The sequence below is a fragment of the Ursus arctos genome, unplaced genomic scaffold (assembly GCF_023065955.2).
Source record: "Ursus arctos isolate Adak ecotype North America unplaced genomic scaffold, UrsArc2.0 scaffold_5, whole genome shotgun sequence".
NCBI classification, from domain to species: Eukaryota; Metazoa; Chordata; class Mammalia; order Carnivora; family Ursidae; genus Ursus; species Ursus arctos.
This window is the reverse complement of record NW_026623067.1, coordinates 82195264-82221370: the sequence shown is the minus strand read 5'-3', so window position 1 is coordinate 82221370 and position 26107 is coordinate 82195264. Positions and strand designations below refer to the sequence as shown.

Genomic DNA, 26107 nt, shown 5'->3' with positions numbered 1-26107 from the left:
GCTGGCAACAAAATGTATCACAACACAGTTTCTGGTTTTACTTTCCCCGCCCCCCCCCCCCCCCCCAGGATAGGAAGAGTAACCATATGCACAATTTACCTGTCAGTGCACAGGAAATCGACCTCTGGGGAGATATATTTTGTAAGGGCATCACAGGCCAGAGAATGTGATCAGAAATTCTGCTAAATGCTGGAAAAAAGGTCTTCAAATGATCAGAGATGGTTACCTGAAAGAACTGTGGGGTAAGAAGCAGAAAGTTCTTCACGGTATAGCAGTATCATGCTCTTAAAAGACATGACTAAAAACCATGACCAAGAACACGACCTCACTCGAGGCACAAAAAATGGATTCTGCAAATGGGATATTCAGCAAATGTTTCGCCGCATGGTTCAGGAGTCCCTAACCAAAAATATATTGTGTGCACGGGAAAAGGTTCACAACACAAACGTCAGAAGCCTATTGAGACAGATGGGTTCTGTTCTCCTGTCTTTTATTTCCCAAACTGTATTAAGTCCTCAAATTAGGAAGTAGGAAGCAAATCCAAAAAATCTGAAAAATACAGCACTGGGGAGAAAATTACTAGCAAAAAAGATGTAGAATGAGAATCAAAATACAACTGTCTGTTCGTTTTTAAAATGGTCCTTATTTTTCAATCTTGCTGAACCTCAAGCCCGTGTTCAAACATTTAATAAGACAAAATTCTAAGAAACTGGACTCAACAAGAAGGATTTTCATGTTATAATAGATGTGGTCCTTTAGACCCATGATTTCCCAACTCTTATGGTCATCGATTTAAAAAGTCTAAAAAATTGTGTTGATATCTCCAATGTCTACATACTTATTTATATAATTTAGTTATTTACTACTACACTGGCACACTGTATAAATGATATATACAACAAATAAAAATTTTAAAAGACAAAAAAGTACTTTTAAAGCAGGTCTAACATTTTCTTCCCACGCTCAAGCGCGTGATCTCTGCACAACTGCACGGCCTGGAACACCAACAGCCCACCTGCCGCAACACTAACTCACTAAGTGGGTTGAGCGGCAACAAATATGCACCCCTAGCGCCGACACGCACGTTTTGAGATTTTGCAATTTTATTCAAAATACTTCAACTTTATTATTTTTCTTTTTTCTTTATTTATTATGTTCAGTTAGCCACCATACAGTACATCGTTAGTTTTTGATGTAGTGTTTGTCCATGATTCATTGGTTGTGTATAACAGCCAAATACTTCCACTGTAAACGTAGTGCTTTTATTTTACTTTCAGACAGCAATTCAGGGGTTTCGAAGACAGTTTTTATTGCTGTCAATAGCAGCATTTCATTCAGCAACTCGAACGAGATAGGCATTTGCTATTACATGCAGTATGTCTAGTTCTCATAAGAACTATAAAGTAGGAATTATTTTTCCTATTTTATAAAATTAAAAAAAAGAAAAGAAACCAAGTTTCATGATCAGCTGTACCCTACAAATAAGTGGGAAAGCCAGGATGGGTATTCTTAAAACCACAAAATCAAAATGGTCACAACTATAGGACATTATGGGAAAGGCCAGTATTTTAGCTCTTTCAATACTTTATTTACAGCCGGCTCCTTAAAGCAAAGAGAGGGGAACAGAGAAACAAATGGTTGGCTATTAAAAATTACCTTCATTTTAAAATACAGCCCTCAGATTATTTCCACCTGCTCCTCTCCCCTTCTCTTCCAGCAAACAGTCCTAGAAAGAGGCCTGCAGGCCCGAATTCTGGGAGCGGTTCCAGCGGTGAGACACACTGGGCCCAGGGTCAGCTCCCACTGACAGTCATCCCAAACCTCAGAGCCTAACCGGCACTGTTTCCCCAAACAACGGCCTCTAATAACAGAGAACCTGTGAAGGGCGAGTTTGGGGCTGGTGGGGCAGCGTGCTCTGTTCTGCACCGAGAAGCATAAGAGCAGGGGAGGGATGGAAAGCCGATTCCCTCCCCACTCTTCTCACCGGATCGACTCTGGAGTAGGAGCGCCCTGGACTTTCTCTCAGGGCCCAGTGTTTCTGGCTACGTTCCCAAATAGAGCCTGAAACTGGCTACTGGGTCCCCCAAAACTTATTCCTCTTCCAGATACAGACGCGACAAATATCTGCGAAAACTCTGGCCCACCAGAGACCCACAAAAGATGAGATCAGTGAAGCTGGGGCAGTTACTTTAAGGTAAAAAGTGGCCGGATTAGGAGAAATGCTGATTGTAAAACTCTGTTTGGCACTTTAAGTACCATGACTTGAAATTTCACTGCTGCACTTAACGGAAAACGTGGGTCAAATACATTTAGTGACTCAGTATGATTTCCTTTCCTGGACATTTTTAGAAAGATACATGACATACTTCTGTCCAGGTTGGTTTCAATAGTGGAAAAAGTAGAACGGATGAATCTCAAGGCCGTTTCCGGTCTTCTATTCCCACACAGGCATTGTCCCCACTGGCAAACCCCTATTCACGGCCACACCCAAGCAGAGCTTCCCTGGGAAGCTCTCCCCCCACTGAAGGTGGGATTAGGAACTTTCTCCTCTGCAGGCTGAAAAGATCTTAAAGCTATGTTTATGAGAAGCGCTCTAAAATGCAAGTGTTTGCTCTTGACTGTGGCTTTCTGTGCCTACCTGCCTTGTATTCTCAGGGCTTATCACCGTGCCTGGCATGGCCTGGCTCACAATAAATATTCTGTGGATGAGGAACTCAAGGAGGAATCCAAGAATCCTGATTCCTACAGATCAGCTAGAATAGCTTGGTCTTGGTGCTTCTGTTTCAAACCAGGGTTTGTTTTTATACACTTCATATAAATCCACCCTAGGTCTCGGAGCATTTTGTCTGTCTCCTCCTCCTGAGGTCACTACATCTGGTTGTCAACATACAAAGGAACTCTGCTCATTAGAGGTCACACTAAATCCAGCATAACACAAATGAGGTGGCTCTTACAACTCTTCTGTTCACAAATTAGAAATGACTGTCATTTCCAGCATTTGCTGTGACTCCTCTACAAAGTGGCCTGGCCCGGTGGGGAAAGGTACAATTCTCTGGCATCTTTATTCTAGTCAAAGCACTCCTCGGTATCATTCTGATTTTAGTATATGTGCTGCCAAAGAGAGCACCCAAGTGTTCCTCAAAAACAAAGAAAGATTAAAAAAAAAAAAACCAATCCCCACTTATTTCACTTAGAGGGCTTGATCCAGCAAATACTTAAAAAATGAATTTCAGGCTGGGGTGTAGCAAGGCAATGTTATGCCAAATGTAATACAGTATGTCCTTTTCCCCTAAAAAAAAAAAGCCAATTTGTGCTTTTTAAGGAATATCTTTCTGAACTACCAGTGAGTCACTTTATGTGGCCTACCACAGAATAATATTGAATCCTAGAAAAACGCTAGCCCTTAAAAAATGTTTCCTTTTAACTTTAGTAATTTATTATAGGAGGATGACACCAAAACTGTACATGAAACCTTGAGAATAACAAAACCCAAACTTCATAAATATTAGAAATCTACCAAATATTGCAGGGTTCTAGTTAGCTGTATGAAAAGAAAATCCATATGAGGAAACTCCTTGCACAAAACACTTCCCAGATAGTTCAATTTCTTATACAAATTATGTCAAGAATTCACACTTTTAAATATACTTCTGACCCCAAATAATTAAAGCAAACCTTCTCTCTCATCCTCAGCCCGCCCCACCCCAGGCCGAAGAGCAGGGCAAGAGCAAACGAGTCACTAAAATATCCATGTACTTAGTCCCTCATAGCCCTCGCCTTCCCTGACCCCCAATTCCAATATTTCAGTTAACTACTGTCTACCTTAACTCTTCTCTTCCAGAACGCAGGTCAGCAACCAAGGAGAAAGGTGCAGATAACAAGTGAACATTTTTGCCAGGCCATGATACTTCTTAGATTCGATTATTTTGTTAAGACTTTGCTTTCCCCAAACTTCCCTATGAAGGCTTTTTTTTTCTTTTTTCTTTTTTTTTACCTTCTATACAGATCAGCAACGAAGCGAGCACATCCAAAATAAGTTGGCCCTGCTACTGAACAAGATAGATCTTCCCCAGATTTCAGTACCAAAGGATTCCAGTTCCTCTTCCTTAAATTGGTATTTATTCAACACAACACTTACTGGGCATGCATCTTAGGCTACCTTCCCCTTCTCCTCTCCCAATAAGAGTCACGTCCTTGGAGGTGAAAGCTAGCTTAAGCCTTTCTGCAGCCCGAGTGCCAGCATGTGCTCAGGAGAAGCCCTGTGGGTGATGGTAGTGGGGATGGGCCATTCTCCTCCAGTCTGGTTAGGACACAGGACCCAGAACAGCCTCCTACTCAAAAACATGCAGACCGTTTTTGAGTTCACATTATACCCTACTGGAGGGGGTCTGAGGGTGCGGTAAACAAACAGGTTTTATCTCCTACGATATTCTGATCAGTTCGGTGGCAGCGGCCTAGAGCGCTGGGTTAAGAAAGATAATGAGGCCACACGTCGTACTCTGAGGGATTAGGGACGGCTGGCGCAGGCGCAGGTGAGGAGCCCACGCTGTGTGTGCTCAGTGCTTGCCGTCCTAGCTCCATCACTGAGCCCAAATCTCAATTTCAGGGCTTTCAAAAACTTCTTACTGCCTAAGTTCCTTTCCTGACTGAAGCGTTAGACCAGGTATAGAGGATTCAAAGTCTTCCAGATATATATTTCAATGTATCCTTTTATATAAAAGTTTGGTGAAGAATACTTTTCCTGGTGAATCAGACTTAAAGGTCAACGTGACGGACCCAGCGCTCCCTCCTGTTGCCGCTAGCTTTTCCACAAAAGCAAAAGCATCAAAGCTCTTCATTCCAGAAGCGGCACCAGCCGGGATCACTTAAGGATCCCACGGACGGTGCAGCCACTTGCTTTCATTCTAGTAGATGCTGTATTCTTCTGTTTAAAGAGCTCTCTTTCCCCATCCTGTGCTCGCCCATAAATCCATACATCAAAGACAACCCCAAGATCAGGGGTAACAACATTGGGAGATTTGGATTCCAACTTCTCCTCTGAAATCATTTGATGAAACCTTGCATAAAGTCGTTTCACAACGGCGAGAATACAAACTCGACAATCTCTCCCAACAGGAGCACAGAAGTGTCCTAGGGGCTCAGCAAACTCAAAATAACAAATCAAACCCATTCTTCTTTTGATTTGTTCCTGGTCATGTTCCCCCCAGCCGGCAAAATACTTAATTTTTTTTGTAATATAAAAGATCAAAAGATCCATTTCATAATTCTTATCTAAAGAAGCATTATTACAAAGCAAAGCACATTGAGCGCAATCTCCACTTCTAGCTTTATAATCGAATTTATTGTATTTCTAAGGCAATCTTCATCAATTTGCACTTCCCTAATCAAATTCTATTGTTTAAAGAAACAATTTTGCTTAATACTTGCTGTCCCCTCTGCATTACGGTAACGCGCATCCTTGGTCTCTCCGCCCCAACCCCTTCAAAGCATTTACGCCACTTATGAACTGCTGGACAGGCTTTCCTCCTACTTTCTCCGACTGAGAACAAACCACTTAGGCCAGGGTCATTTAAAAGTTCCCTTAAAATGTTCTCAATGGTTATAATGAAATAAAAAGTCTTTCCAAGATAAAAAAAAAATTTTAAAGTATGTTATAGAGTGAGAAAATAAATAAAAATATGTTCTTCTCAAGAAATATTCTTTGTTTAGTGAAAGGCCAGTTTGCCTTTGTAAGTTAACTTACAATCTTATAAAAAAGCTTCCCAAACCCCAAATACTGAAATCATTTAAATAATTATCTCCGGGAAGGAAAAAGGCACCCACACATGGGCATTAAATGACATAAGGAACAATAGCCTGGAACAGGAGCCATGCTGAGCCAGAGTCTGGAAGGTCTGGGGGTTCTGAACCGGTTTACACTTTAATCCATCCCCCCCAGTCTTTTCCTCCCCGACTGCTGACTCCAGGAGCCCTGGAACCAGAGGTGCAAACACAGCCCAGAACAAGTCGGAGACGCAAACGCAGCTCGCCTTAGATTGGCACCAAGAGTGAAATCCTATTGTCACTTTAAACATCAACGGAGCCTCTAAAACACATATTTTCGCAAAAAAGAAAATTCGTGTCAGTAAATGGCAGGCACTGTATGATAGCATCAGGTGTCCTCTGGGCAAGTGTGCCATTTAGTATGAAATATTAAATTGATAAAATGGCGGGGGAGAGTTCAAAAGTAGAAACCATGTCAGAAGTCTAAAGAAAATGGGATTCCCCCCCGCCCCCGAGAAAAGAGATCCAGGCTAACCTTTTTTCTTGGGATACTACCTTCTATAGGACCACAACAAGATAATGGGGTGCAAAGAAAGCAAGGTTGAAAGAAGGAGCTCTCCGAACACATTTTGTCCACTACAGACCTAGAGTTTCAAAACTTTCTGGAAAACCGAACTTAAATTTTTTTCTCTTTACTAACCAGATCATTGCACACATGCCATATCTCAAACTTCCAACCCCTTCATTTCTGCCACTAAGCTTCACTTGTCTTTAAGTAAAAACAAAACAAAACAAAAGAGCTGCATATTTTTATTTAGCTCAACAAATTACGTAGGGGCACGGGCAGGGGACAGATCTCACAGGTACACAGCCGTGTTTCCTCATGGACTGAATACATACCATTGCCAGGAATATATCCTTTACCCGGAAACGCGAATGAGCAACATAAGTAAAATTTTTTTTAACAAAAATGGGGCCTAAAAATAACTCCTTACGCGTAATTCCTGAACAGCAACTAGCCTGTCGATGACGGACCTTGTTTAAAGCACCACACAACGATGTGTGTTTACATGACCCTTTTATTTCATAGTTAGAAATAATACAGTTCCACAGGGTAAATCATCAATAAATAACGGTGTTTAATCATTAAACGTAAAAATCCCAACTCTTTGGCATCTGACAGGATTCTATTTCTTGTCAAACTAATGACTGTATAGATAGAGTTAATCTTAGCGATCATTCGTCAATACAATATGTTACAAAGGTGCAATTTACTTGAAAATATACAACAGCTGAAAATTTCCAGCCCACCAAGAAATCTGATCAACTCAGTAAGATATGGGTCAACTTCCCCAAGGCGCTTTCACATGGTTTGCCTCAGTGAAAGCATGATAAATGTGGATGAAGAGCTCCTAGGGTTTCCTAATACTTATTCTGCTCTAAACAGAGTTTGCCATTCATTCTGGCTAAAGGAAAGTCATATCTGCACCAGGAATGACCCACTCATTAATAAAAGGTGTTCATATTTTATAAGCAAGATTGCTAACACCTAAGAAACTCACAGCCCCCAAACTGAAATTTAAAATAAGCAGTTCCTATGCTGCCAGAAATGCCAATTCAGTAATAAATTGCACCTTCAAGAGTCAAAAAAGAAAAAAAGAAATAGAAACTTTTACAAAAGGTTAAGTTACATACATTTTTCTCAAAATATACTCAAGAATAGTTGAGCTGTATTTGTTACTAAAGCCAGGGCGTTATTCCTTTAGCAACAAATTAAACCAGTGCAATTGACATAAATTGTTAAGTAATCCAGGATTAACCCATTAAAACTGTAGAAGCACTTTAGGCTCCTACACTAATCCTAGAAACTGGAATTTCAACGAGTGCTTGAGCTGCACAGAAAACTGGAATGACCCAATGCCATGCTGAATGGTATCACTTCATACTTAGTTTAAGCATTCGATAGTAGAAATCGTGAGTCCTTCTATTCAAGTTTCATTCACTTACAGAACATTCAGATGCAAACAGTATTATGCCTATCATCCACAACTAAAAGAATCCTTTCCATTTTAAAGTTCCAGATGAATTTTTAACTTAGAAAGTAAGCACTAAGGAAACTTTTTTAACTTATGAAAACTTCATATTGGAAACTTTCTGGAAAAGCTTCCCCCCACCCGTTGTAAAATAAATACTTTGTATCCCAAATTTAATTGTATTAAGACACACTTTAATAATGCTATAAAGAAATATTTTACAGCCATAGAGATCAATAACTTTCCATGCGGAAATAAAAAAATTCATTGCTCAATAGTATTATTGAGGCAAGTGAAGAAAGATTATTCTCTTGTCAATCTGAAATGTTAATTGTTTCAGTGCAAAACCAGTTATAAAATATTTAAACTCAATATTTAAAAATAAAAAGTGGTCCAATTCAGCAATGTTCAAGTTCTAAATTTCATAAAACAAATCATTACATACATTTTATAGTAAAATACAGAGATTAAAGAAGTACTTGAGTACTTAAAGATAGAAATTTCTAATGAATCATACCAAGTCAGCAACAACCAAGCAGATAACATTCCCAATCTGAGTGTCAGAATCATAAAGATGGTATTACTGTACCAAAGCCTTTTTTTCCTAGCTAAAAAGCTATACAAACTAACGGCCAACATTCTGTTTTCTTTGCAGTTGCGTGCTCTAGAATGATTTCCCCCCAAGTACCTGTGATTTCGTTCCTGTATTCAAATTTTGACCCAAACAATTTTTATGTTCCAGGAACACTTAGCTGATACAACCATCTATAATGGGAAGAGTCCTGTACAGAGTACGACAGTGGGTTTTTCCGGCCAAGCGGAGGCTGACCTAAACTGGTTACACTCTCTGCAAGTCACTCATGTGTTATTCCTAGCGAACACTCGGTCCCCTCTGAGGGTGAGGTGTTGGAGCTGGTACTGTAGCACTTCTGTGTCGGCTGGCTCCTTGATGTTCATTTTATCTAGATTGAGGTAGTCCAGGGATTTGGAGTGAGCCCTCTTACCTTTAAGAAGACAAAGAGGCAGAGGCCCATGGAGGGCCTTGTAAGGTTCATAAGGTAAAGATTTAGTGCACTTGTCTCCTGAGCTGGGCATGCGCCTTCGCCTCCTGCCGTTCACAGCGGGGATCTCGTACGGCTGGTAGTACCTACTTCGGGTCTTGTACAAGCGGGAGGAACGCGCGAGTCCTGCATCCAGCTGTTTGGAGCGCAAGGAAGGCACAGCCTCTCCCTTACTCTCTTCGCCTCCCGTGCACTTCTGGGCTAGCTTCAGGAGTTCCTCACCAGTTGTGAAGCCAACCAAATAGTTGGAGTCCATGTGGAGAATCTGGTAGCCCGACACAGTCCGGCGCATGGGCGAGCACGGCGTGCTGGAGCAGCGGGGCTTCTCTGCTTCCGCCTTGCCCGGGGAGCTCGCCTCGGCCACGGGCAAGGGCAGCGTGGCCAGGGTACTTCTGGACTCTCCATTGACGTCGACTTCCATTTTAGGCACCAGTCGGCACGCTCCTGAAAGCAAACAGACGCAGATCGTAACGGTATCGTGCACAGAACCTTGGGCCGAGCTGGAGCAGTTTAGACGGCTCAGGGCGCACGAAACGACGCCGGCCTGAGAAACAGCCCCTGTCCAACTGCCAGACGTTTATCTGTGTCTATACAGCATTCCAGAGCAGGCATAAAATGACTACGACTTCTCCGCCTGCACGAACTCCAAGGCAGGTTAAATTAAAGTCCGGAGGACCGCTAAAAGTTTTCAGATGGAGAAGGCAACAGAAAACTGTACTTTCTCTAAATGAGGCACTCCGTTCAATCACACGAAGTTTATTCCTTGAGAGGATAGTAAGCAAATCAAATACAGATCTCAACACGAGGCCAATAAAAATATCCTACACAGTGCCACAAGGATCCACCAAATATTCCCAACTTGAAAACTTACATCTTTATATTTCCCAACTGTTCATTTAAAATAAGTACTCAGCTCTTCACACACCTACACATTTTTTTCAATTGCGTTTAAGGGGCACATCATGAGAGATGAAAACAGATCAATTTCTGCAAAGGTTCCAATACAGGCCCCCAAAATGTTTTTAAGGTATGGAGGAGAGTCAGTCTCAACGGAAAGTTCTGCAAATGTTCTTCCTCCCATGTCCCCAATGAATTATTTAGAGCAAACCATTCTGTAGTTTAAACATAAACCCTAAATCCAAGAAATCAGGTCATTTTTAATATTGAACATCTATAAAATATCAGATGCACTTTGACTATTTAATCAGAAAATACGCCATTGATTTGTGAGTTATTTTATTTTGCAATACCCGAGACACTGCACTTTTGAACAGTTTAATAAATGGCAGAACAATTCTCAATGACTGCTGGTATTATTCATCACGAGGACGACACTACACAGTTTGGAAACCCCCTGACAAGAAGTACCACAAATAATGGCCAGGTTTGTAGAAAGCTGCCGATAAGTCAAATTTTGGAAAATGAAAAGTACTAAGGGGAACTGAGTGACAGTGTCATTCAGAGAAACTCTATTTTTAATTAAGCATCAGTGAGGAGCAGAAAACACAATTTTAAGTATTTCAGATTGCCAACCAAAATGATGTCAAATAGTAACTAATTTTAAGATGAAAAATTTATTGGAAAAGACTGTTATATTAAATAATTCTTATCAATCCTTTTGCGAAACAAATAATCTTTTCCTGATTGAGGCATTTCGCAAAGTTTGGGTATTCATTTAAAATCCAAGCAATTCTAAAGCTTAAAAAAAAAGAACCTTATCCCCTCACTTGCGTGCTATACTTTCCTTCGTTAGGAAATAAAGCAAGACTGGGAAGAAGTCCCCTGAGACCATCCTGTCCTCACTGCAGTCCACATCTAGAGCACAGGTGAAAATGAACATTAACACTGAGTCCTGAGATAGAGCACACGACAAAGGGATCCACAGAGCTTTACTTACGTCTTGCTCTAAATCTTAGTCCAGGTGGTTCCAAATTTAATTTAATCAAAATATAGTAGCCCCTCAACCCTTCCAGAGTTAAGGTAATTGGCTTTATTCTACATTATTAATGTAAAAATAAATTTATACTTGATTGTGTAACTTATTTCTCTGTTAAGAGGACAGGAATAGTTGGGGACGGTCAGCTACTTTGATAAGCATACAGAAACCTGAAGATCTCTATCTAATAAACTTTAGAGGGCCCAAGCTTCATCAAACCTTATGCTGAATAAACAAATGTTTCCTCTAAACCAAATGACACACTAATCTAATACTTCCTTTCTCACTAATTCTAGATACCCAGAAAGAGCACAAGAGGACAGATCCAAGGCCTCCAACCTACCTAACCAGACAGGCAGCTACAGGCAGCAAGTGTGTCTCTGACACTCCATTCTGGAAGACAAGGTGAGGAGGGTCGGTGAGGCTGTGGAGGAAACGGAGCACACACAGATGGGGAACCACGCAAGAATGACCCAGGGGATGACACTCAGGCAATCAGTCCACACTAGGTGACACACTCGTCTCGGTCTCTTCCAAATCTGGGAATCCATGACAGTCCACAGACCACCTCGCTGTGGTCTCATCTGGTGCATTAACAACGTGCCCAAATCCGTGCATTCACACTCCACCCACTGGGATCTGGGTAATAATTCAAACAGAGGCTAGGCTCAAGTCATCGTCTGTGCTTCTGAGGGATCGAAATGGCTAAGCAAGGGAAGCGCGGACAAATACAGTAAGAAGGGCAGGGACAGGCTTCTGTGGTCAACAGGACCATCACAAGTTTGCTCCTACCCTAAGCCCGTTCTGCTGCAACATGGCAGCCCACCAGGAATTCTCAGAATCTCTAGAGGAGGAGGATAAAGGACGTCAGGACGCAAAGGTTTGAGAGAAAAGGCAGAAAGTATCTATTATCTAGAAAATAAGCACCTCGAAAATGAGAAAACTGAAGAGAATGAGTGAAGTGATATAAAAAGGTCACAATCTGATGGGACACGACACAGATAGTAGGACAACACTGAGATGAGTACCCACCACGGCTTCGGTTTCCAGCAGCCATAACATCATAAAAACTAGCACGTGGGCTGGGCCAAACCACCTAACAGGATCTTCAGGTACCTACCTGACAGATAATGATTTCACCCTGATTGTCAAACAAAAGAAACAGATGTAGTCGAAGAGCTCTGGAAATTCCACCCGAGCAGCCTGGTGTAAGACACCTACCAAATTTTGCTGAAGTAAACAACACACTCCCTGTTAGAAGACACCACCTCACCGGCAAGTTAAAGCAACAAGCATTTCCAATACACTCTAACAAGTATGTGGCCTGGTAACTAGGGTCCATACTCTACGTCAAATTTCTGAATTACGGCCTCGCTGTCTTGGAACATAAAAACGCTTGTTTTAAATATTACATACATAGCTGCAAGCTATGGAATTTCTGATGAACAACTGTAAACTTGGGAAATCTGCTTGCACGTTTTAGCTATAAAAACATCAGGGCTTCTCCTCCAAACAGTAAGACAGTCTCAAAACTAACAGCTCTGTTGGGTAGTTTCACTGGTTTCCTCAGTGCATTGTCAACTGTACACACAGATGGGTAACCACGCAAGAATGACCCAGGTGATGACACTCAGGCAATCAGTCCACACTAGGTGACACACTTGATATTCAAGTAGGAACGTCAATGGTGCAACAACCCAACTCTTGCAAACTGCTTAGATTTTTTTTTTTAAAGGATCCTTTTTACTTATATATTGAGTGCCCTTCTAAAGAGCACCTAGCATACACCACTGAGAAAGCTAGGTGGGGGCCGCGTTTCAGAAAAGAGAACACTGATTGGCAAATATTTTGGTTTTCGGTAGGTGGAATGCTGACTAAACAGTAGGCCCTCCATGCTTCAATGTGAACGAAAGCAAACGTCTTATGCTATTAAATTCCTGAGAATTTCCTGCCTGGATTTAAATACTGGAGCAAGACCCTGGGAGCAGTTACAGGATCAACTTCCTCAGGTGACCTCGTAAATGAGCAGAAGTAGTACCGGAACACATCTGAAGAAGCCTAGCTACTTTCTAATTCTGCAATTCTACCAAAAAAAAAAAAGCAAAAGGAAACAGTGATGCCGAAGACGGAGGTACAGTATTTCACAGAGCAAAATGTCTTACTAAAAGCACTAGATCAGGGACACACGGGTGGTTCAGCTGGTTAAGCGTCTGACTTTTGATTTTGGCTGAGGTCATGATCTCAGGGTCGTGGAACTGAGCCCCGTGTCAGGCTCCACGCTCAGTGGGAGTCTGCTCAGATTCTCTCTCTCTCCGTCTCCCACCCCACCCACTCACTTGCTCTCTCTCTCTCTCTGAAAAAATAAATACAAAATAAATAAAAGCACTGATCAGGAAACATGGCTACCATGACGACAACTGGAGATGGTCTGTGTTCAGCAGAATCTGCTTATAGGTTTATTATTCTTAACAAACCATTCGTGACGAAGCATTTTGTTTCCTATTCTAAAATAAACCATGCCTCATAAATGCATACTGCCAAGATAAAAGATTACGAGGAACTCTTACAAGTACTGTGGGTATGTGCAACAGGCACCCACTCGCACTGCATCAATAAGAATAAACATGAACTGGGAAACGAGGCACGACGCCGACTAACTTCTGCACTGCTGACCGCTGGAAATCATGGAGCAACAACACCCTTACTGATTCCATTAATGCTTTTCATATGTACTTTAAAGCAAAAATGAAAACCGGAAACAGAAAACAGAAGAAGTATTGTTATTATAATAACAGAAGCAGAAAAACTTCTGTTGATAGAAGAGTCCAGAACAAAAAATACAAAAGAGAATAGAAAAGTCAACTTGTAGTTGACTAATACCTTTAAAACTGAGTTTCCTAAACAAGTCCCAAGAACATATATAGTTTTTTTAAATGACACTTAAGGGTCTTCAGTATCAAATTTCTTCACAATCTAATCTGTAACAAAGGTGGTGACATAAGACTTACAAAACGAGAAAGACCTCACAGTGTTCACAGGGGCCACTGTATTTCTTTGAAATGTGGGAGGATTCAAAACTCAACAAGACTAGACAAGGTAACACCTTAATATCTACTAGAAAAATGTACAAAGAGCATTATTTTAAAAAACATGGGGTACGGCACACAATTATGAATTCTGGCTGCAACTAACAGCAGCAGGTCCAAACTACAACACACACGTGTAAGGGACCCTGGTACACTGAATGAGCGCACTCAAGAGACCTTCACCTGTGTAAAATCTGCTCGGCTCCGAACACTCCCCAGGAGGTCAAACCTCCTAAGCATTTGGCACAAGGAGCATTTAAAAAATATAGCCTCAGTGCCTCAGTGCCTCACACCAGCTCTGAAAGTAGCTGAGAAGTTTCACAACTGCCTTACAAAGAATTCTTTTTGAGAAGTACTGCATTCTGGGAATATTTTTTTTTTTACATCAGGCTTATCAAAAAAAAAAAAAGTCACCATCAGTAATCAAAAAAATTATCCCATATGCTTGAACCGTTTTTAGTAACACACAGCAATTCCATTTAAGAGAAAACATATATAACTGTCTAAATATACAGAACAAAAATGTCACCATGTGAACAAAATCCTTTTCAAGAAATGATCCATTTGGAATAAAGCCGGCTCTTGGCAAATGGACTCTCCCTAAGCTTGACTATTGTCAGTCTAGTAATATCTAGAACCACCTAGTTTCAATGGCAGCATCATCTTGGATTTCACCTATGCAGAGCATCTGACTATGAAGAAGAGGACACTGAAGCTGTCAAGGCAGGGGCTTGCCTGGGGCCAGGCAGGCAGGGCCGGGTTTCCGGCGCCGACAACTTCACCGTGCTGTGCTTGGGGCACATGGGTCCTCTCTGTGCATACACGCGAACAGCATCCAAGGAGCTTCAGCAACTCCTGATGCCTGTGCTCTACCCCAGGTCTCTGGCTTCAGTCATCTGGGCCATCGCCTAGGCTCTGAAATTTTCAAAAGATCTCCAGGAGATTCTACTCTGCAGACATGTTTGGGAAGCTGTCAGAACTTACCAGATATGTGCCTGGGTGGCACAGCGGTTAAGCGTCTGCCTTCGGCTCAGGGCGTGATCCCGGCGTTATGGGATCGAGCCCCACATCGGTCTCCTCTGCTATGAGCCTGTTTCTTCCTCTCCCACTCCCCCTGCTTGTGTTCCCTCTCTCGCTGGCTGTCTCTATCTCTGTCAAATAAAAAAATAAAATCTTAAAAAAAAAAAAAAAAAAAGAACTTACCAGATAGAAAAATTTCACTCCTCTAAGTCCCTGCCTTTTGTTTTGTTTTGTTTTAAATCAGTGATTACTGTCCTATTACTGGATTTTCGGCTGCTTCGAATTGCTAACAGCCTGTCCCTAACGCCTTCTAACTTACTCTTTCTAATCCACTGTGGGCTTAAAAAGTATGTGCTAATCAAACTTGTTAAAACTGGATATATAATAAAAATAAATCTTTGCTGAATGAGAAACAGGCCCTTCACCTGCACACACTTTGGTACAGTTACTTTAGCTTCTTAGAAGTCTGTGCCAGGTAGAGCCCTTTGCAAAAGAGTCTGCCAATTACTTACACAGTAAAATAAAAGTTTATTAAACAACCCACCTACTCTACTGGTAGGTACTTACCGAGGAAAAATGAAAATGTATGTTTACACAAAGACCTGAACATGAATGTTTTTAACAGTTTTATTCATAATCACCAAAAACTGGGAACAATCCAAATGTCCATCAACAGGGAAATGGAAAAAGAAACTGTGCTCCATCCATATGATGGAATTCCATTCAGCAACAAAAAGGAGCAAACTAGGATTACAAGAGTGAAAGCCGCAGACAGAAAATGCTACGTACGTGTGATTCTATTTATATGACATCCTGGAAAACTAATAGGGCAGTAATCAATCGATGACTGCAAAAGGTCAGGGTTGGGAGGAGGGGACAAAACTACAAAGGGGCACAGGGAATCTTGGCGGGGTGACTAACACAGTCTATGTATTGACTATAATGGGCATTCCACAACTGGATACATTTGTCAAAACTCATCAACCTATACAAAACGGTGATTTTTACCAAATGCAAATTATTCTTCAATTTGAAGTCTGACTTTAAGAATAAAAAAAAGGGGCGCCTGGTTGGCTCAGTCGTTAAGCGTCTGCCTTCGGCTCAGGGCGTGATCCCAGAGTCCTGGGATCGAGCCCCGCATCGTCTCCTCTGCTGGGAGCCTGCTTCTTCCTCTCCCACTCCCCCTGCTTGTGTTCCCTCTCTCACTGGCTGTCTCTCTCTCTGTCAAATCAATAAATAAATCTTTAAAAAAAAAAAAGAATAAAAAAAAATTAAAAGAAGCCTATCACATATGTCCAAGTTTTTGACCATCCTCCTAATTTTAAAATTCTACAAATTATCTAATCTCAGAGTCAGACGGAATCTTAATGGTTGCTCAGTGCATGTTTGAACACCTCCAATGACACGTAACTCACTACCTCTCAAGTCTGTTCATTTCATCTTTGCAGCTGTGCTAGACTGTCCTTGTATTTACATATATAACTATATCCATAATTATGTATACATACTTACATATACACATGCGTATCTGAAGAGAAAGATACAGACACACACACACACACACACACACACACACACGTTCCTGTAACTTCCACTCACTGCTTCTAGTCTTGGGCTTTATTTAAATTAGATGAGTTACTAGCTCAGCCACATTATTTCTTGCTCAATAGCCTCTAAAAGTATTTTGTACTTAGAGTTTTCAAACGTCTTGCTTTTTTCCTCAAAACTGAAAATTTAGTAATGTTTCCATTTTCTCAATGTTTTAAAACACATTGTCATAAATCCGGTACGCTATATTACCTAACGAAACAAAGGTGTCTGGTTTTCCCCACCATTCTTTCGAATCATTCTGCTGCTGACTGCTAATTTGGAGATCACTTATTATGAAACCAGAAGTTTTTCCAGAATTTTTTTCCCCAAGTTTTTTCCCCTCAAGGATTCTGACCACCCTAATTCAAAGCAAGGACCTACAAAGATATTGCCCAAATAGAATGAGATACCAAAGCACGAACTCACACTAATACACTTTTTGAAATGTTAAAAAGCTACAAAGATAATTATTAAATTTTTTTCACCATCAAACACATGGAGCCACATGGATAACTGTTAGCACAGATACACAGATGACGCACTGAAAAAAGACAACGAAAAGACAACAGCACTGCATAATTTTAACAAGTTTAAATTCATGGTGTAATAAAAGGAAGGTCACACTTGCAGTGAACCGCTATATGACCGAGCAAAACTGATGCTCCCTCCAGTCACCTGTTTGCCATTCTTTACGTATGGTAACATACACTTGAACTTTTTGCAAATTATTTTGCCAATCTCTAGGGATTAACATTTTACTAAAATTTCCCTGAAATCAGAGCAACTACCTCTTATCCACTCTATCCTGAAATATTATCCCATAAAACCCCCTTATCTCACAGGAATAAGGAAAAACCCCACGCAATCGATAAGGCAAACATTTCAGGATAATAATGTTAGCAATCTGCAACAATAATTTCAGTTGCCATCATTAAAAATTTCATTACTGTAGTATACATATTTGCAACAATATCTCGACATTTCACATTCATCTGTTTATGCAGTCCTTAAAATACATGATGATATTATGTCCATACAATGGGCTAACAAAAGGAAAAAGCAAAATAGAACTCACCAGACTAAATCCCAGGAGACGTCACTGTACAATGTCCAATGAGTCCCAAGGGCACACAGGCATAATATTTTTTCTGCTCTACTCCAGATACTAAACATGGAATATAAAAATAAACCTTTAATTTAACAAGTAACACAACTTATAAAGCAATTATAACAATTCTAACTGCAACACAGGATGGAACTAGCAGGGGGTACTAACATCAGGTACAGGTTATAGAGGATGCAATATTAATTCATTTAATTAAAGCAATTTGACTTTGTTCAACTAAATTAAACTGTCAACATTTTATCATGTTTGTTCCTCTGTATTCTGCTGCTGAAATTCTACCTCCAGACTAAGAGCAGCTAACTGGACTGAATAAAGAGACACACAAACATGGGGGGTTTAATGGTGGTTCCACCACCCTAGTTCTCTTCAAGTACTCAAGAGATTCACAGTGTCTTGTGAAAAAAAAGATGAGGCTGGGGTCAAAGGAACAGGGCCTAGCCACGGCCTTGCTAAGAACTCTGTCTCCTGACCGTGCATAAAGAGCAATATTTAAAATGAGGACGATACCATTCTTCTTCCCTCATATAGTTGTTAAGTGGATCAAATGAGATGAGGCAGGGGAACGTGTTCTGCTCCTTGTAAAGCCCTTTAGAGACGTGTGATGTTATTATTATGCAATTAATTTTTGGTGTCTACTCATCTTAGCTGTAAAACAGCAATAATAAAAATCCTTCATAAGACTGCTCTGAGGCAAATGATTAGAAAGGCCTTGGAAAACACTTTTTTTTGAGGGGAACAACACTCCTTTAGAGTTTTCACATTGCTTTAGGTTTCAAGCTTCTCCTCCAGGCCTTCCCCTTACCTGGGGAGGTAATGTGTGAGAATCTATCTTTGTGAGAATCGATCTTTATCTCCTACCTTCCTTGTTAATTGGGTTAATTTCTCCAGGTCAAGAAAACTCCCCAAAGTCCCATCCACCTGTAAAGATCTCTTTGGTGGTTGGGTTTCTGTTGCTGTGTTTAACCTGGGGCCAGGCAGCCTCCAGTGAGCTCAGAGGATTCATCTCACCAGCCCAGGACCACAGGGCCCACAAGGGTGACTACAGTGACATGGCCCATGCCAACGGCAAGGGACAAGGCCAGGACTTTGGCACTTTATGACTGTCCTCGCCACTCCTGAAGGGTTTCATCCAAAGGAAATGCTGGTTACTGAGTTAAAGAGATTTGCCTCTTCAGCTTGAGAAACTGGCAGGACTGAGTGTCCCAGGACCCGCCTGTCACTCTGAGGCGCTCCCCTGGCCATCAGCCTTTGGAACCTCCCAGATGGAGGAAACAGACCCGCGATGCTCCCTGCCCCGGCGGCTGCCACAAACCGGGTCCAGGCTGCTTAACCAAGACACCTACGGAGGGAAGACTGGGTTCTCCTCCACCAGCGAAGCCGCTGGGTTCTGCGTCCAGTGAACTGCAACGCAGCAAAACTGCGGCCTGACGGCAGGTGCTTTTATCCAACACGCCCACCTCTCAAACCGTCCCCACTACTGTTGTTTAAGTTCAAGCTGATTTCTTCTTCAGTAAGTGGGCTTTCAACGGAAGGGAAGTTTAGAGAGAAACGCCTGTTTTGGAGCCCCTTCCGTGGGCCGAAGCGACGGCCGCCCCTAGCGCCGCGGCCTCACCACCGCTCCTGGGGAGCCGGCAGCCCACCCCCCGGAAAGGGCTCCGTGGAGCACTGCGTGGAGAGTCAGGCGGCGGCCTGCGCCCCGCTTTGTCGGACTCCGAAGCCCACTGGCGCTGCTTTGTCTACACGTGGCCTCTGTTCGGGGATAAGCCCGAGGGACAGCTTTTTACACAATAACCATGTTCCCGAAAAATGTAAATTAATTTCTGTAAATGGAATTCTATTTCAAATGTGTGGGGAGGCACTTTATTTTAAAGCTTTATTGCCTCACTTGTGAAACGATTAGAAGGAGGTGGTTTTCGCTACTGGTTCTGGTGTTCCTTCCAACTTGAACATGTGAGGACGTCAAGGCACGCGCCCAGCCTGTACGAGGTCGGTCTCGGTCACGGACCCTGTGTCCCGGGAGCGCGTAAGACACTCGGAAATCCTACATCACAAGGCAGGACAAGACCGCTGTCAACCAATACTAGCTGGTTACATGGTTGGACGCAGAAGACAGAGAGAGAAAGGTCCACCCCATTTTTCAGGGCTCCCTCTATCACCGAGAGAGAGACATTTCATTTAGACTTTTAGAAATCGAGACAGAAAACCCAGGAGCGGGAACATTAGAAAAATCTGGATGTGTTTTAAATCTAAATAAACACTAGATTTAGAAAACACTGTAAAATCTCATTCAAGCTATCATGTAAGTTGTATTACATATTTGGTCAGATGCGTTTCTTTTCCAGCTTTGAAATGCATTGAAAAAACATATTTTCCAACATTTTTTTCAAGGGCAAAAGAAAAATCAACCCAAAACTTCATTCTGGATTTGAAAACAGAGAGCCTTAAAGTAATTATCCAGCTCTTGCCCAGGAGCTGATGTGGAAGTCTAGGAATGGTCGGTAATTTCATAGTAAACAAAGTGTAGTAACTGATTATCCCTATTGCGGCAGTGCCAGGCCAAAAATAGAATACAAACAGAGTCCACGGAGCCACCCAGGCGAACCACTGTGCGGGAGTTCCTTTCCCTGCCTCATTTTTTAATCATTTCTGACTCTGCTTACTGCTGTGTGTGTAACCACCTGCTATCTGTGCACAGGGGCTAAGAGGAAGAGGATAGAGATGATGAGAAAGAGAAAGAATTAAGAAACGAGACCAGATACTCGTATAAGAATATATTTTCTTGAAGAGACTGCCTATAAAGGAATCTAGTTTAAAAAGGGGGGAGGGGGAGAAAAACTACAGTAAGGGCCTTTACTCCATGTCCTGCTAGAAACAATGAAGATTGTGCTATGAAAATTCCCAAAGAACTGTATTTTTAATAAAAAGAAACCAATATTTTTGAACAACTTCCTTATGCCAAAAGCTATAAGCAATTTATAGCTACTCCACGGGGAAAATACTATCCCCATTTTAAAGTATTCGACCGGGGGGGGGGCGCCTGGGTGGCACAGCGGTTAAGCATCTGCCTTCGGCTCAGGGCATGATCCCGGCGTTATGGGATCGAGCCCCACATCAGGCTCCTCTGCGATGAGCCTGCTTCTTCCTCTCCCACTCCCCCTGCTGTGTTCCCTCTCTTGCTGGCTGTCTCTCTCTCCATCAAATAAATAAATAAATAAAATCTTTAAAAAACAAAAAATCAACACTTGAAATAACAAGCTTTAAAAAAAAAAAAAATTAAAGTATTCGACCAAGTAATACACTATTTGAGAGTCAGAACAAGAATCTGAATGTCACCAGTCTGACTCCAAAGCCCATGGACACTGGCTTAATAGGGAAGATGAGTTAATATACTTGTTTATTATGAAAGTACCAACCATTTCCTAAATTTCCATTTCAGCTCCAGGGCAAGAGTAGATAACCACTTTAAGATTCCCCTGCTTTCAAATCTAGAATAGATTGAAATAACATTTTTAGAATACTTTAAAAATCTATAAATCTCTAACATTTGCAGCTGATTCTGGCCAATGTTTTGACCATGAAGGCTTGGCAAGATATCAACAGATCTCCTCTCAAAGACAGAAGAAGGAAAAGAACTCATGTGAAATGCTTACAAGATGGACTAAACGCTGTGCAGAAAAACAGACTGAAGTAAACAGAGCAGAGGCTAGAATATATAATGCTTCCAGCTACAAACAGCTGAAATGAACAGAAAACCCGGTGACATTATCCTGGAAGCAATGAAAATAGGAAAAAGTCAGCATGGCCAAGGTCTTCCCGCAGGCCTCTGGATAAGGAAGCCATGAGTGACTAAGCAAAAGACACCCAACATACAACTGCAAATGAAGCTTCTCCAAATAGGAAAGTTTGCAAACATTAACCAGGAAGCGTGTCAAATTTCTCAGTCGGGGTGATAGATATCAAAACAGGTAAATAAAGAAGACTGTCCTTCAAAAGTAGGGTGGCCATATGTCTCAGTTCACAGCCAGTAATGCGGCATAATTATTTATAGCACCCCCTTTATCTCTCCAAATTGTCCCAGTTTGGCAATTACATTGCTATCCTACTCGAAAGTAATATTTAACAATGAAAAGGCAATGAACTGAAACACTGGTGGGGGGGGGGGGGAGAGACCCCTCTGCTTGCCCAGTGGCTTCCCATAAAGATCTGAGGAGTATTTCTTTGGGTGTATCCACTCAGCCACTCAATTCTTCATTTACTCATTCTGTCATTCAACATTATTTCTTGAGTCTTATTATATCCCAGCACTGTACAGGCACTGGGGCAAATACAAAAGTGAAGCCAGAGACCAGGCGAGAAGGAAAAACAGACAGACACGGAAATACATGGAAATCTATTACGTAGAACAGTAAACCTGAATGGTACCGGGAACCCAGAGAAGGGAGTATTTTTCCCCCAAATACAGAAAGCTCCACACGGAAATGTTCAAGCCCACACAAAATCCCTATGTACAAAAAAGCCGTAAGTATCAGACTTCAGCACAGATCCACTAACAAAATAGCAATAAGTAAAAAATTAATGGACAGAGAACAGAGGGTTGACAGAGGGAGGGGGTGGGGGATGGGCTAAATGGGTGACAGGTATTGAGGAAGACACTGGTTATGCTGAGCACTGGGTGTTATATTTAAGGGATGAATTACTAAATTCTACTCCTGAAACCAATATTATACTATATGTTATCTAACTAGAATTTAAATAAGTTTGGAAGAAAAAAAATAAAAAATAAAAAATAAAAAATTAGGGGCACCTGGATGGCTCAGTCGGTAAGGGTCTGTCTCATATTTTCAGCTCAGGGATTGATCTCAGGGTTGTGGGTTCAAGCCCTGTGTTGGGCTCCACTGTGGAGCCTACTTTAAAAAAGAAGGTTTTTTAAAAGAAAAAAATTAAAATCTATCACTTCCAAATCATATGGTTATAAATATGAAGGCCAGCAAATAGCCCTTGTGAATTTTGGCAAATAAATCCCACTAATCATTAAAGAGTATATTATGGAAAACAAGATAAAATTTTAGGCAAAGAAAAATGGTAGTGTAGAAGTCATGGGTTCTAATTCTAGATCCCAAAACACAAAGAAAAAAAAATGGAAACAGGCACTATTTCTCAGATTAGCTATTTAAGGAGAGATCAATAATTTTAAAAAGCACTTGAAAAAAATTGCAATTTTTAAAAGTTGCATTCAGACTAATGAAAATATTTTGCGACCACTAGTCTCAAACATTACTCTAAAAACAAAAAAGATAAGGACCAAAACATGTCTCCAGTAACAGAACACTGAGCAGAAATAAAATGGTTTAAGTGCCAAAATACAACATACACAATAAAAACAAAATGCTTAGCTGTACCCACCCTACATGCTCCTTGCAGAGATTACTTCAATCTCACTTTTCCATTTGTAACTCATAAAAACTAAATCATCAATAATTTTTAAGAAGAGTTGTTAAGTAGGGTGTGACTTTTCTGAAACCATCCTGGATCTCAAAAACAAACCATTAACCTCACGAAGGGGGTAAGACAACCCATAATCAGTTCAGTAAGACAAAAAAATGTGTTTCTCTTCCTAGTATCAGTTCTTTTAATAGCAACCCCCTGAAAGTGCAGCATTCATTTTCCCCTCTATTTCTGCTAGTAGAAATTAAAGCTAGATTACCAATGTTGTCTATTATGTAAAGTCACCGTTCTACTTTTAGGAAAAAAAAATTGGTTTCACTACAAATATGACAGACAGTAACTGGAACTGCAGATCTACATGCAGTCTTTACAAGAAATTTGCCTCTTAGGAAAGCATAACCGAAATCGGACAGGTGCGCACGGTGGAAGTGGCTAACCTTCCACATGAAAGCTTAAATCCAGGAACGTATTTTGATAGGCTGGTGACGGAATCAAGAGTTCTCTCTGGAGGAAAAGAGCTGATTTTTTTCCCCCAGAGGATGTGAAATCCACAACAGCACAGCAAATTTCAACCCTGTATATAAAGTTTTATTACTCCCCCCACACTAAATACTTTCAAGGGTGTACAAGAGCTCTCCAAAGGATACAAATTTATACAAAGTAAACAAATTCGCTGACCATTACCCAAGGTCAATAAATACCCTATATATCTTATGTCCTAGAATAGTCACTATTAAACAGTCTCACTTGTGGTTAACTAAAATGTTGACAGAAGCATGTAGTATACACCGTTCTTATCAAATCAAGAGGTCTACGGCTTATTAATCCTTATATTTCATCCTGGTCATTTTATTAAGTTTATAATGCACACACAGCTACATGATAGAAACACTGAAATCTGTGAAACATTCATTAAACATAATTGTGTAAGCATAAATCATGGTCTTGAATAAAGTACCAAAAGCTTCTGCAGTAATAACCAACGCTATATTTTGAAATCACTGAGAAAATAAACTTTGGGAAGACATCATTTCTCTCTCTCTCTTAGTGTGTAACTTCCTCTACAGGGTTAAAAAAAAATACATTAAGCAACTAACAACTCTAAATTGTAGGGTGGCTCATCTGAGAAAAACAATGTAAAATAAAGAGTTCTAGTAACGTCAGAAATGTTGTGCAAGAACTGTTCCTTCGGCTAGGAGTAGCGAGCATGCAATAAAATGCTACTGCCTCTCCATTCTTCCTCAAATCATTGGAAAGTTCCCAGCCCCAGTTTTACCTGTGCTCTACAACCATAAGCATACACTCTCAGCATCTTGGCTCGACACAGATCACTAACCCACCCGGGTGCAAACTGATGTGGGTGGAGAAGCAGGAAGACCCTAAGGATGTGGAACATTTGCAAGGGGAAAAGGACGGGGCCATCATTCCCTTCATGTTCCCATCGCCTAGCCGGCAGATTTGCGGATTCCACCACTAGAGAGAGTTTGGCAGCTTCACAATGGGGCCGCCTGCTCAACGTCTGACTGCCGCCCGCCTGGAAACCCCTTTCCTCTGTTACCACCCGCCCCAAAGTCCACCCGCGACAGGTGGGGAGAGGGCGGAGATGCCCAACGACAAATCTGCCACTTTCGCTTCTGGCCAGCGCCCGGCCCCAATCTACACGCGCGCCCCCGGGCACTGCCGGTCCGTTCGCCCCCGCTGCACCGGCAGAAGCGCAGCGGACGCGGGCTGCGGGCTCGAGGGCGGCCTCACCCCCGGGATTGCAGCTCGGGCGAGGAGGGCCCACGAGATAAGGCCGTCAGGACTCGCCCCCAGGCGCTATCTGGCCGGGGCAGTCGCACCGAACGCGCGGCCGGGACGCGCGGCCAGAGGCGCAGCAGGCCCGGGAAAGAGCTACTTCTCAATGGGGCTCCGCGGCCGGCTGCCCCACGGTGCGGGCACGCTGGCGGAGGAACTAACGTGCGCGCCAACGCGCCCCGACTTCCGCACCGCCGCACCGCGGGAGAGGCGCTCCGGCTCGCCGAGTCCCCGCACCTCCCCGGCGAGCGCACGCCGCGCGCGCACGGGGGCGCACGCCCCCGCACACTCACACGCGCTGCACACTCACGGCGTCTCCGGCCCCACCCCTGTGCCAAGCAGCCGCGGGCTCCCCGCACCCCGCAAGGGCCCCACCCAGTTCACCAGACCCCAGCCTCCTGCTCGGGCGCCCAAGGACCAGCCTGCCGAGGCCCGGGGCCCCTGGGGCCGACCCGCCGCCCTTCCCGGAGGCCCGCCCGTCCGGGGTTCCCCAGCACCGCGCGGACACCGCGCGCCCGGCCCCGACACGAGGCAGGGAGGAAGGGGCGGTGCCGCGACTGGGGCTGGCACCGGGGCTCGGTGACTGGGGCACCCCCCAACCCACCCACCCATCACCACCACCTTTTCTGCAGCACAAAAGGTTGCAGGCGGAACCGCCGTCCCCGTGCAACCTACCGGTGGCCCAAGGCTCCGCCACCTCCGCTGTGCCTGGGCCGCGGAGCCGGAGCAAGGGCGGGAGAGGCGCAGGGCTGCGGCGCCGAGATCCGGGCAGAGGCCGCCAGGCGAGCCAGCCGGGTACCCTCTCCTCTCCCACCGCGTTCGGCGCCAGCTACCGCCCGGCGTAGTCCCCGCCTCCTCCTCCTCCCCCGCCCGCCTTCCCGCCCTCCTCCCTCTGGCTGCGGAGGCGCAGCCCGTCAGCGCTGGGCCCGCCTCCTGCGCCCAGCTCCGACACCCCGAGGAAGGGCGGGCCGGCGAGAGAAAGGCGCTAAGAGGCCTGAAGTAGTTGGCGGGGGGCGGGGGAGGTGCGGACTAGGGAGGAGAGGAGGAGTCGTAACACCTCCTCCCAGTCCCAACCGGCACTCCTGCTGGGGAGCGCCGACTCGCAGGCCTGGCTACGCTCAGGTTTCCTCAGTTAGGTGGTGTGGGGATGTTTGTCGTTTGTGGGTCTCTGCTTGGGGGACTCAGCACTGAGCAGAAGTCGAGAAGACTGGAAGCCCATGAAATTACAGATTTTACGGTCAATCTTGAAA

The 26107-nt window shown here is 43.0% G+C and overlaps 1 protein-coding gene across 3 annotated transcripts; it reads right to left on the bottom strand.

Annotated features, from left to right (window-relative positions):
- Window positions 1-6824: 6824 nt before the first annotated feature.
- On the bottom strand, window positions 6825-25719 carry MACIR (macrophage immunometabolism regulator). Of its 3 annotated transcripts, XM_057307260.1 has the most exons (4): window positions 25533-25719; window positions 17565-17654; window positions 14864-15030; window positions 6825-9301 (listed from the first exon to the last, which is right to left on the bottom strand). In XM_057307260.1, the coding sequence occupies exon 4, from the start codon at window positions 9276-9278 to the stop codon at window positions 8655-8657; it is 624 nt and encodes a 207-aa protein (XP_057163243.1). In that variant the 5' UTR covers window positions 9279-9301; window positions 14864-15030; window positions 17565-17654; window positions 25533-25719; the 3' UTR covers window positions 6825-8654. The 3 variants fall into 3 exon arrangements, with proteins under 3 accessions (XP_057163243.1, XP_026354285.1, XP_026354288.1); XM_026498500.4 differs by lacking the exon at window positions 14864-15030; XM_026498503.4 differs by lacking the exons at window positions 14864-15030; window positions 17565-17654 and having other exon boundaries at window positions 25533-25716.
- Window positions 25720-26107: the final 388 nt, after the last annotated feature.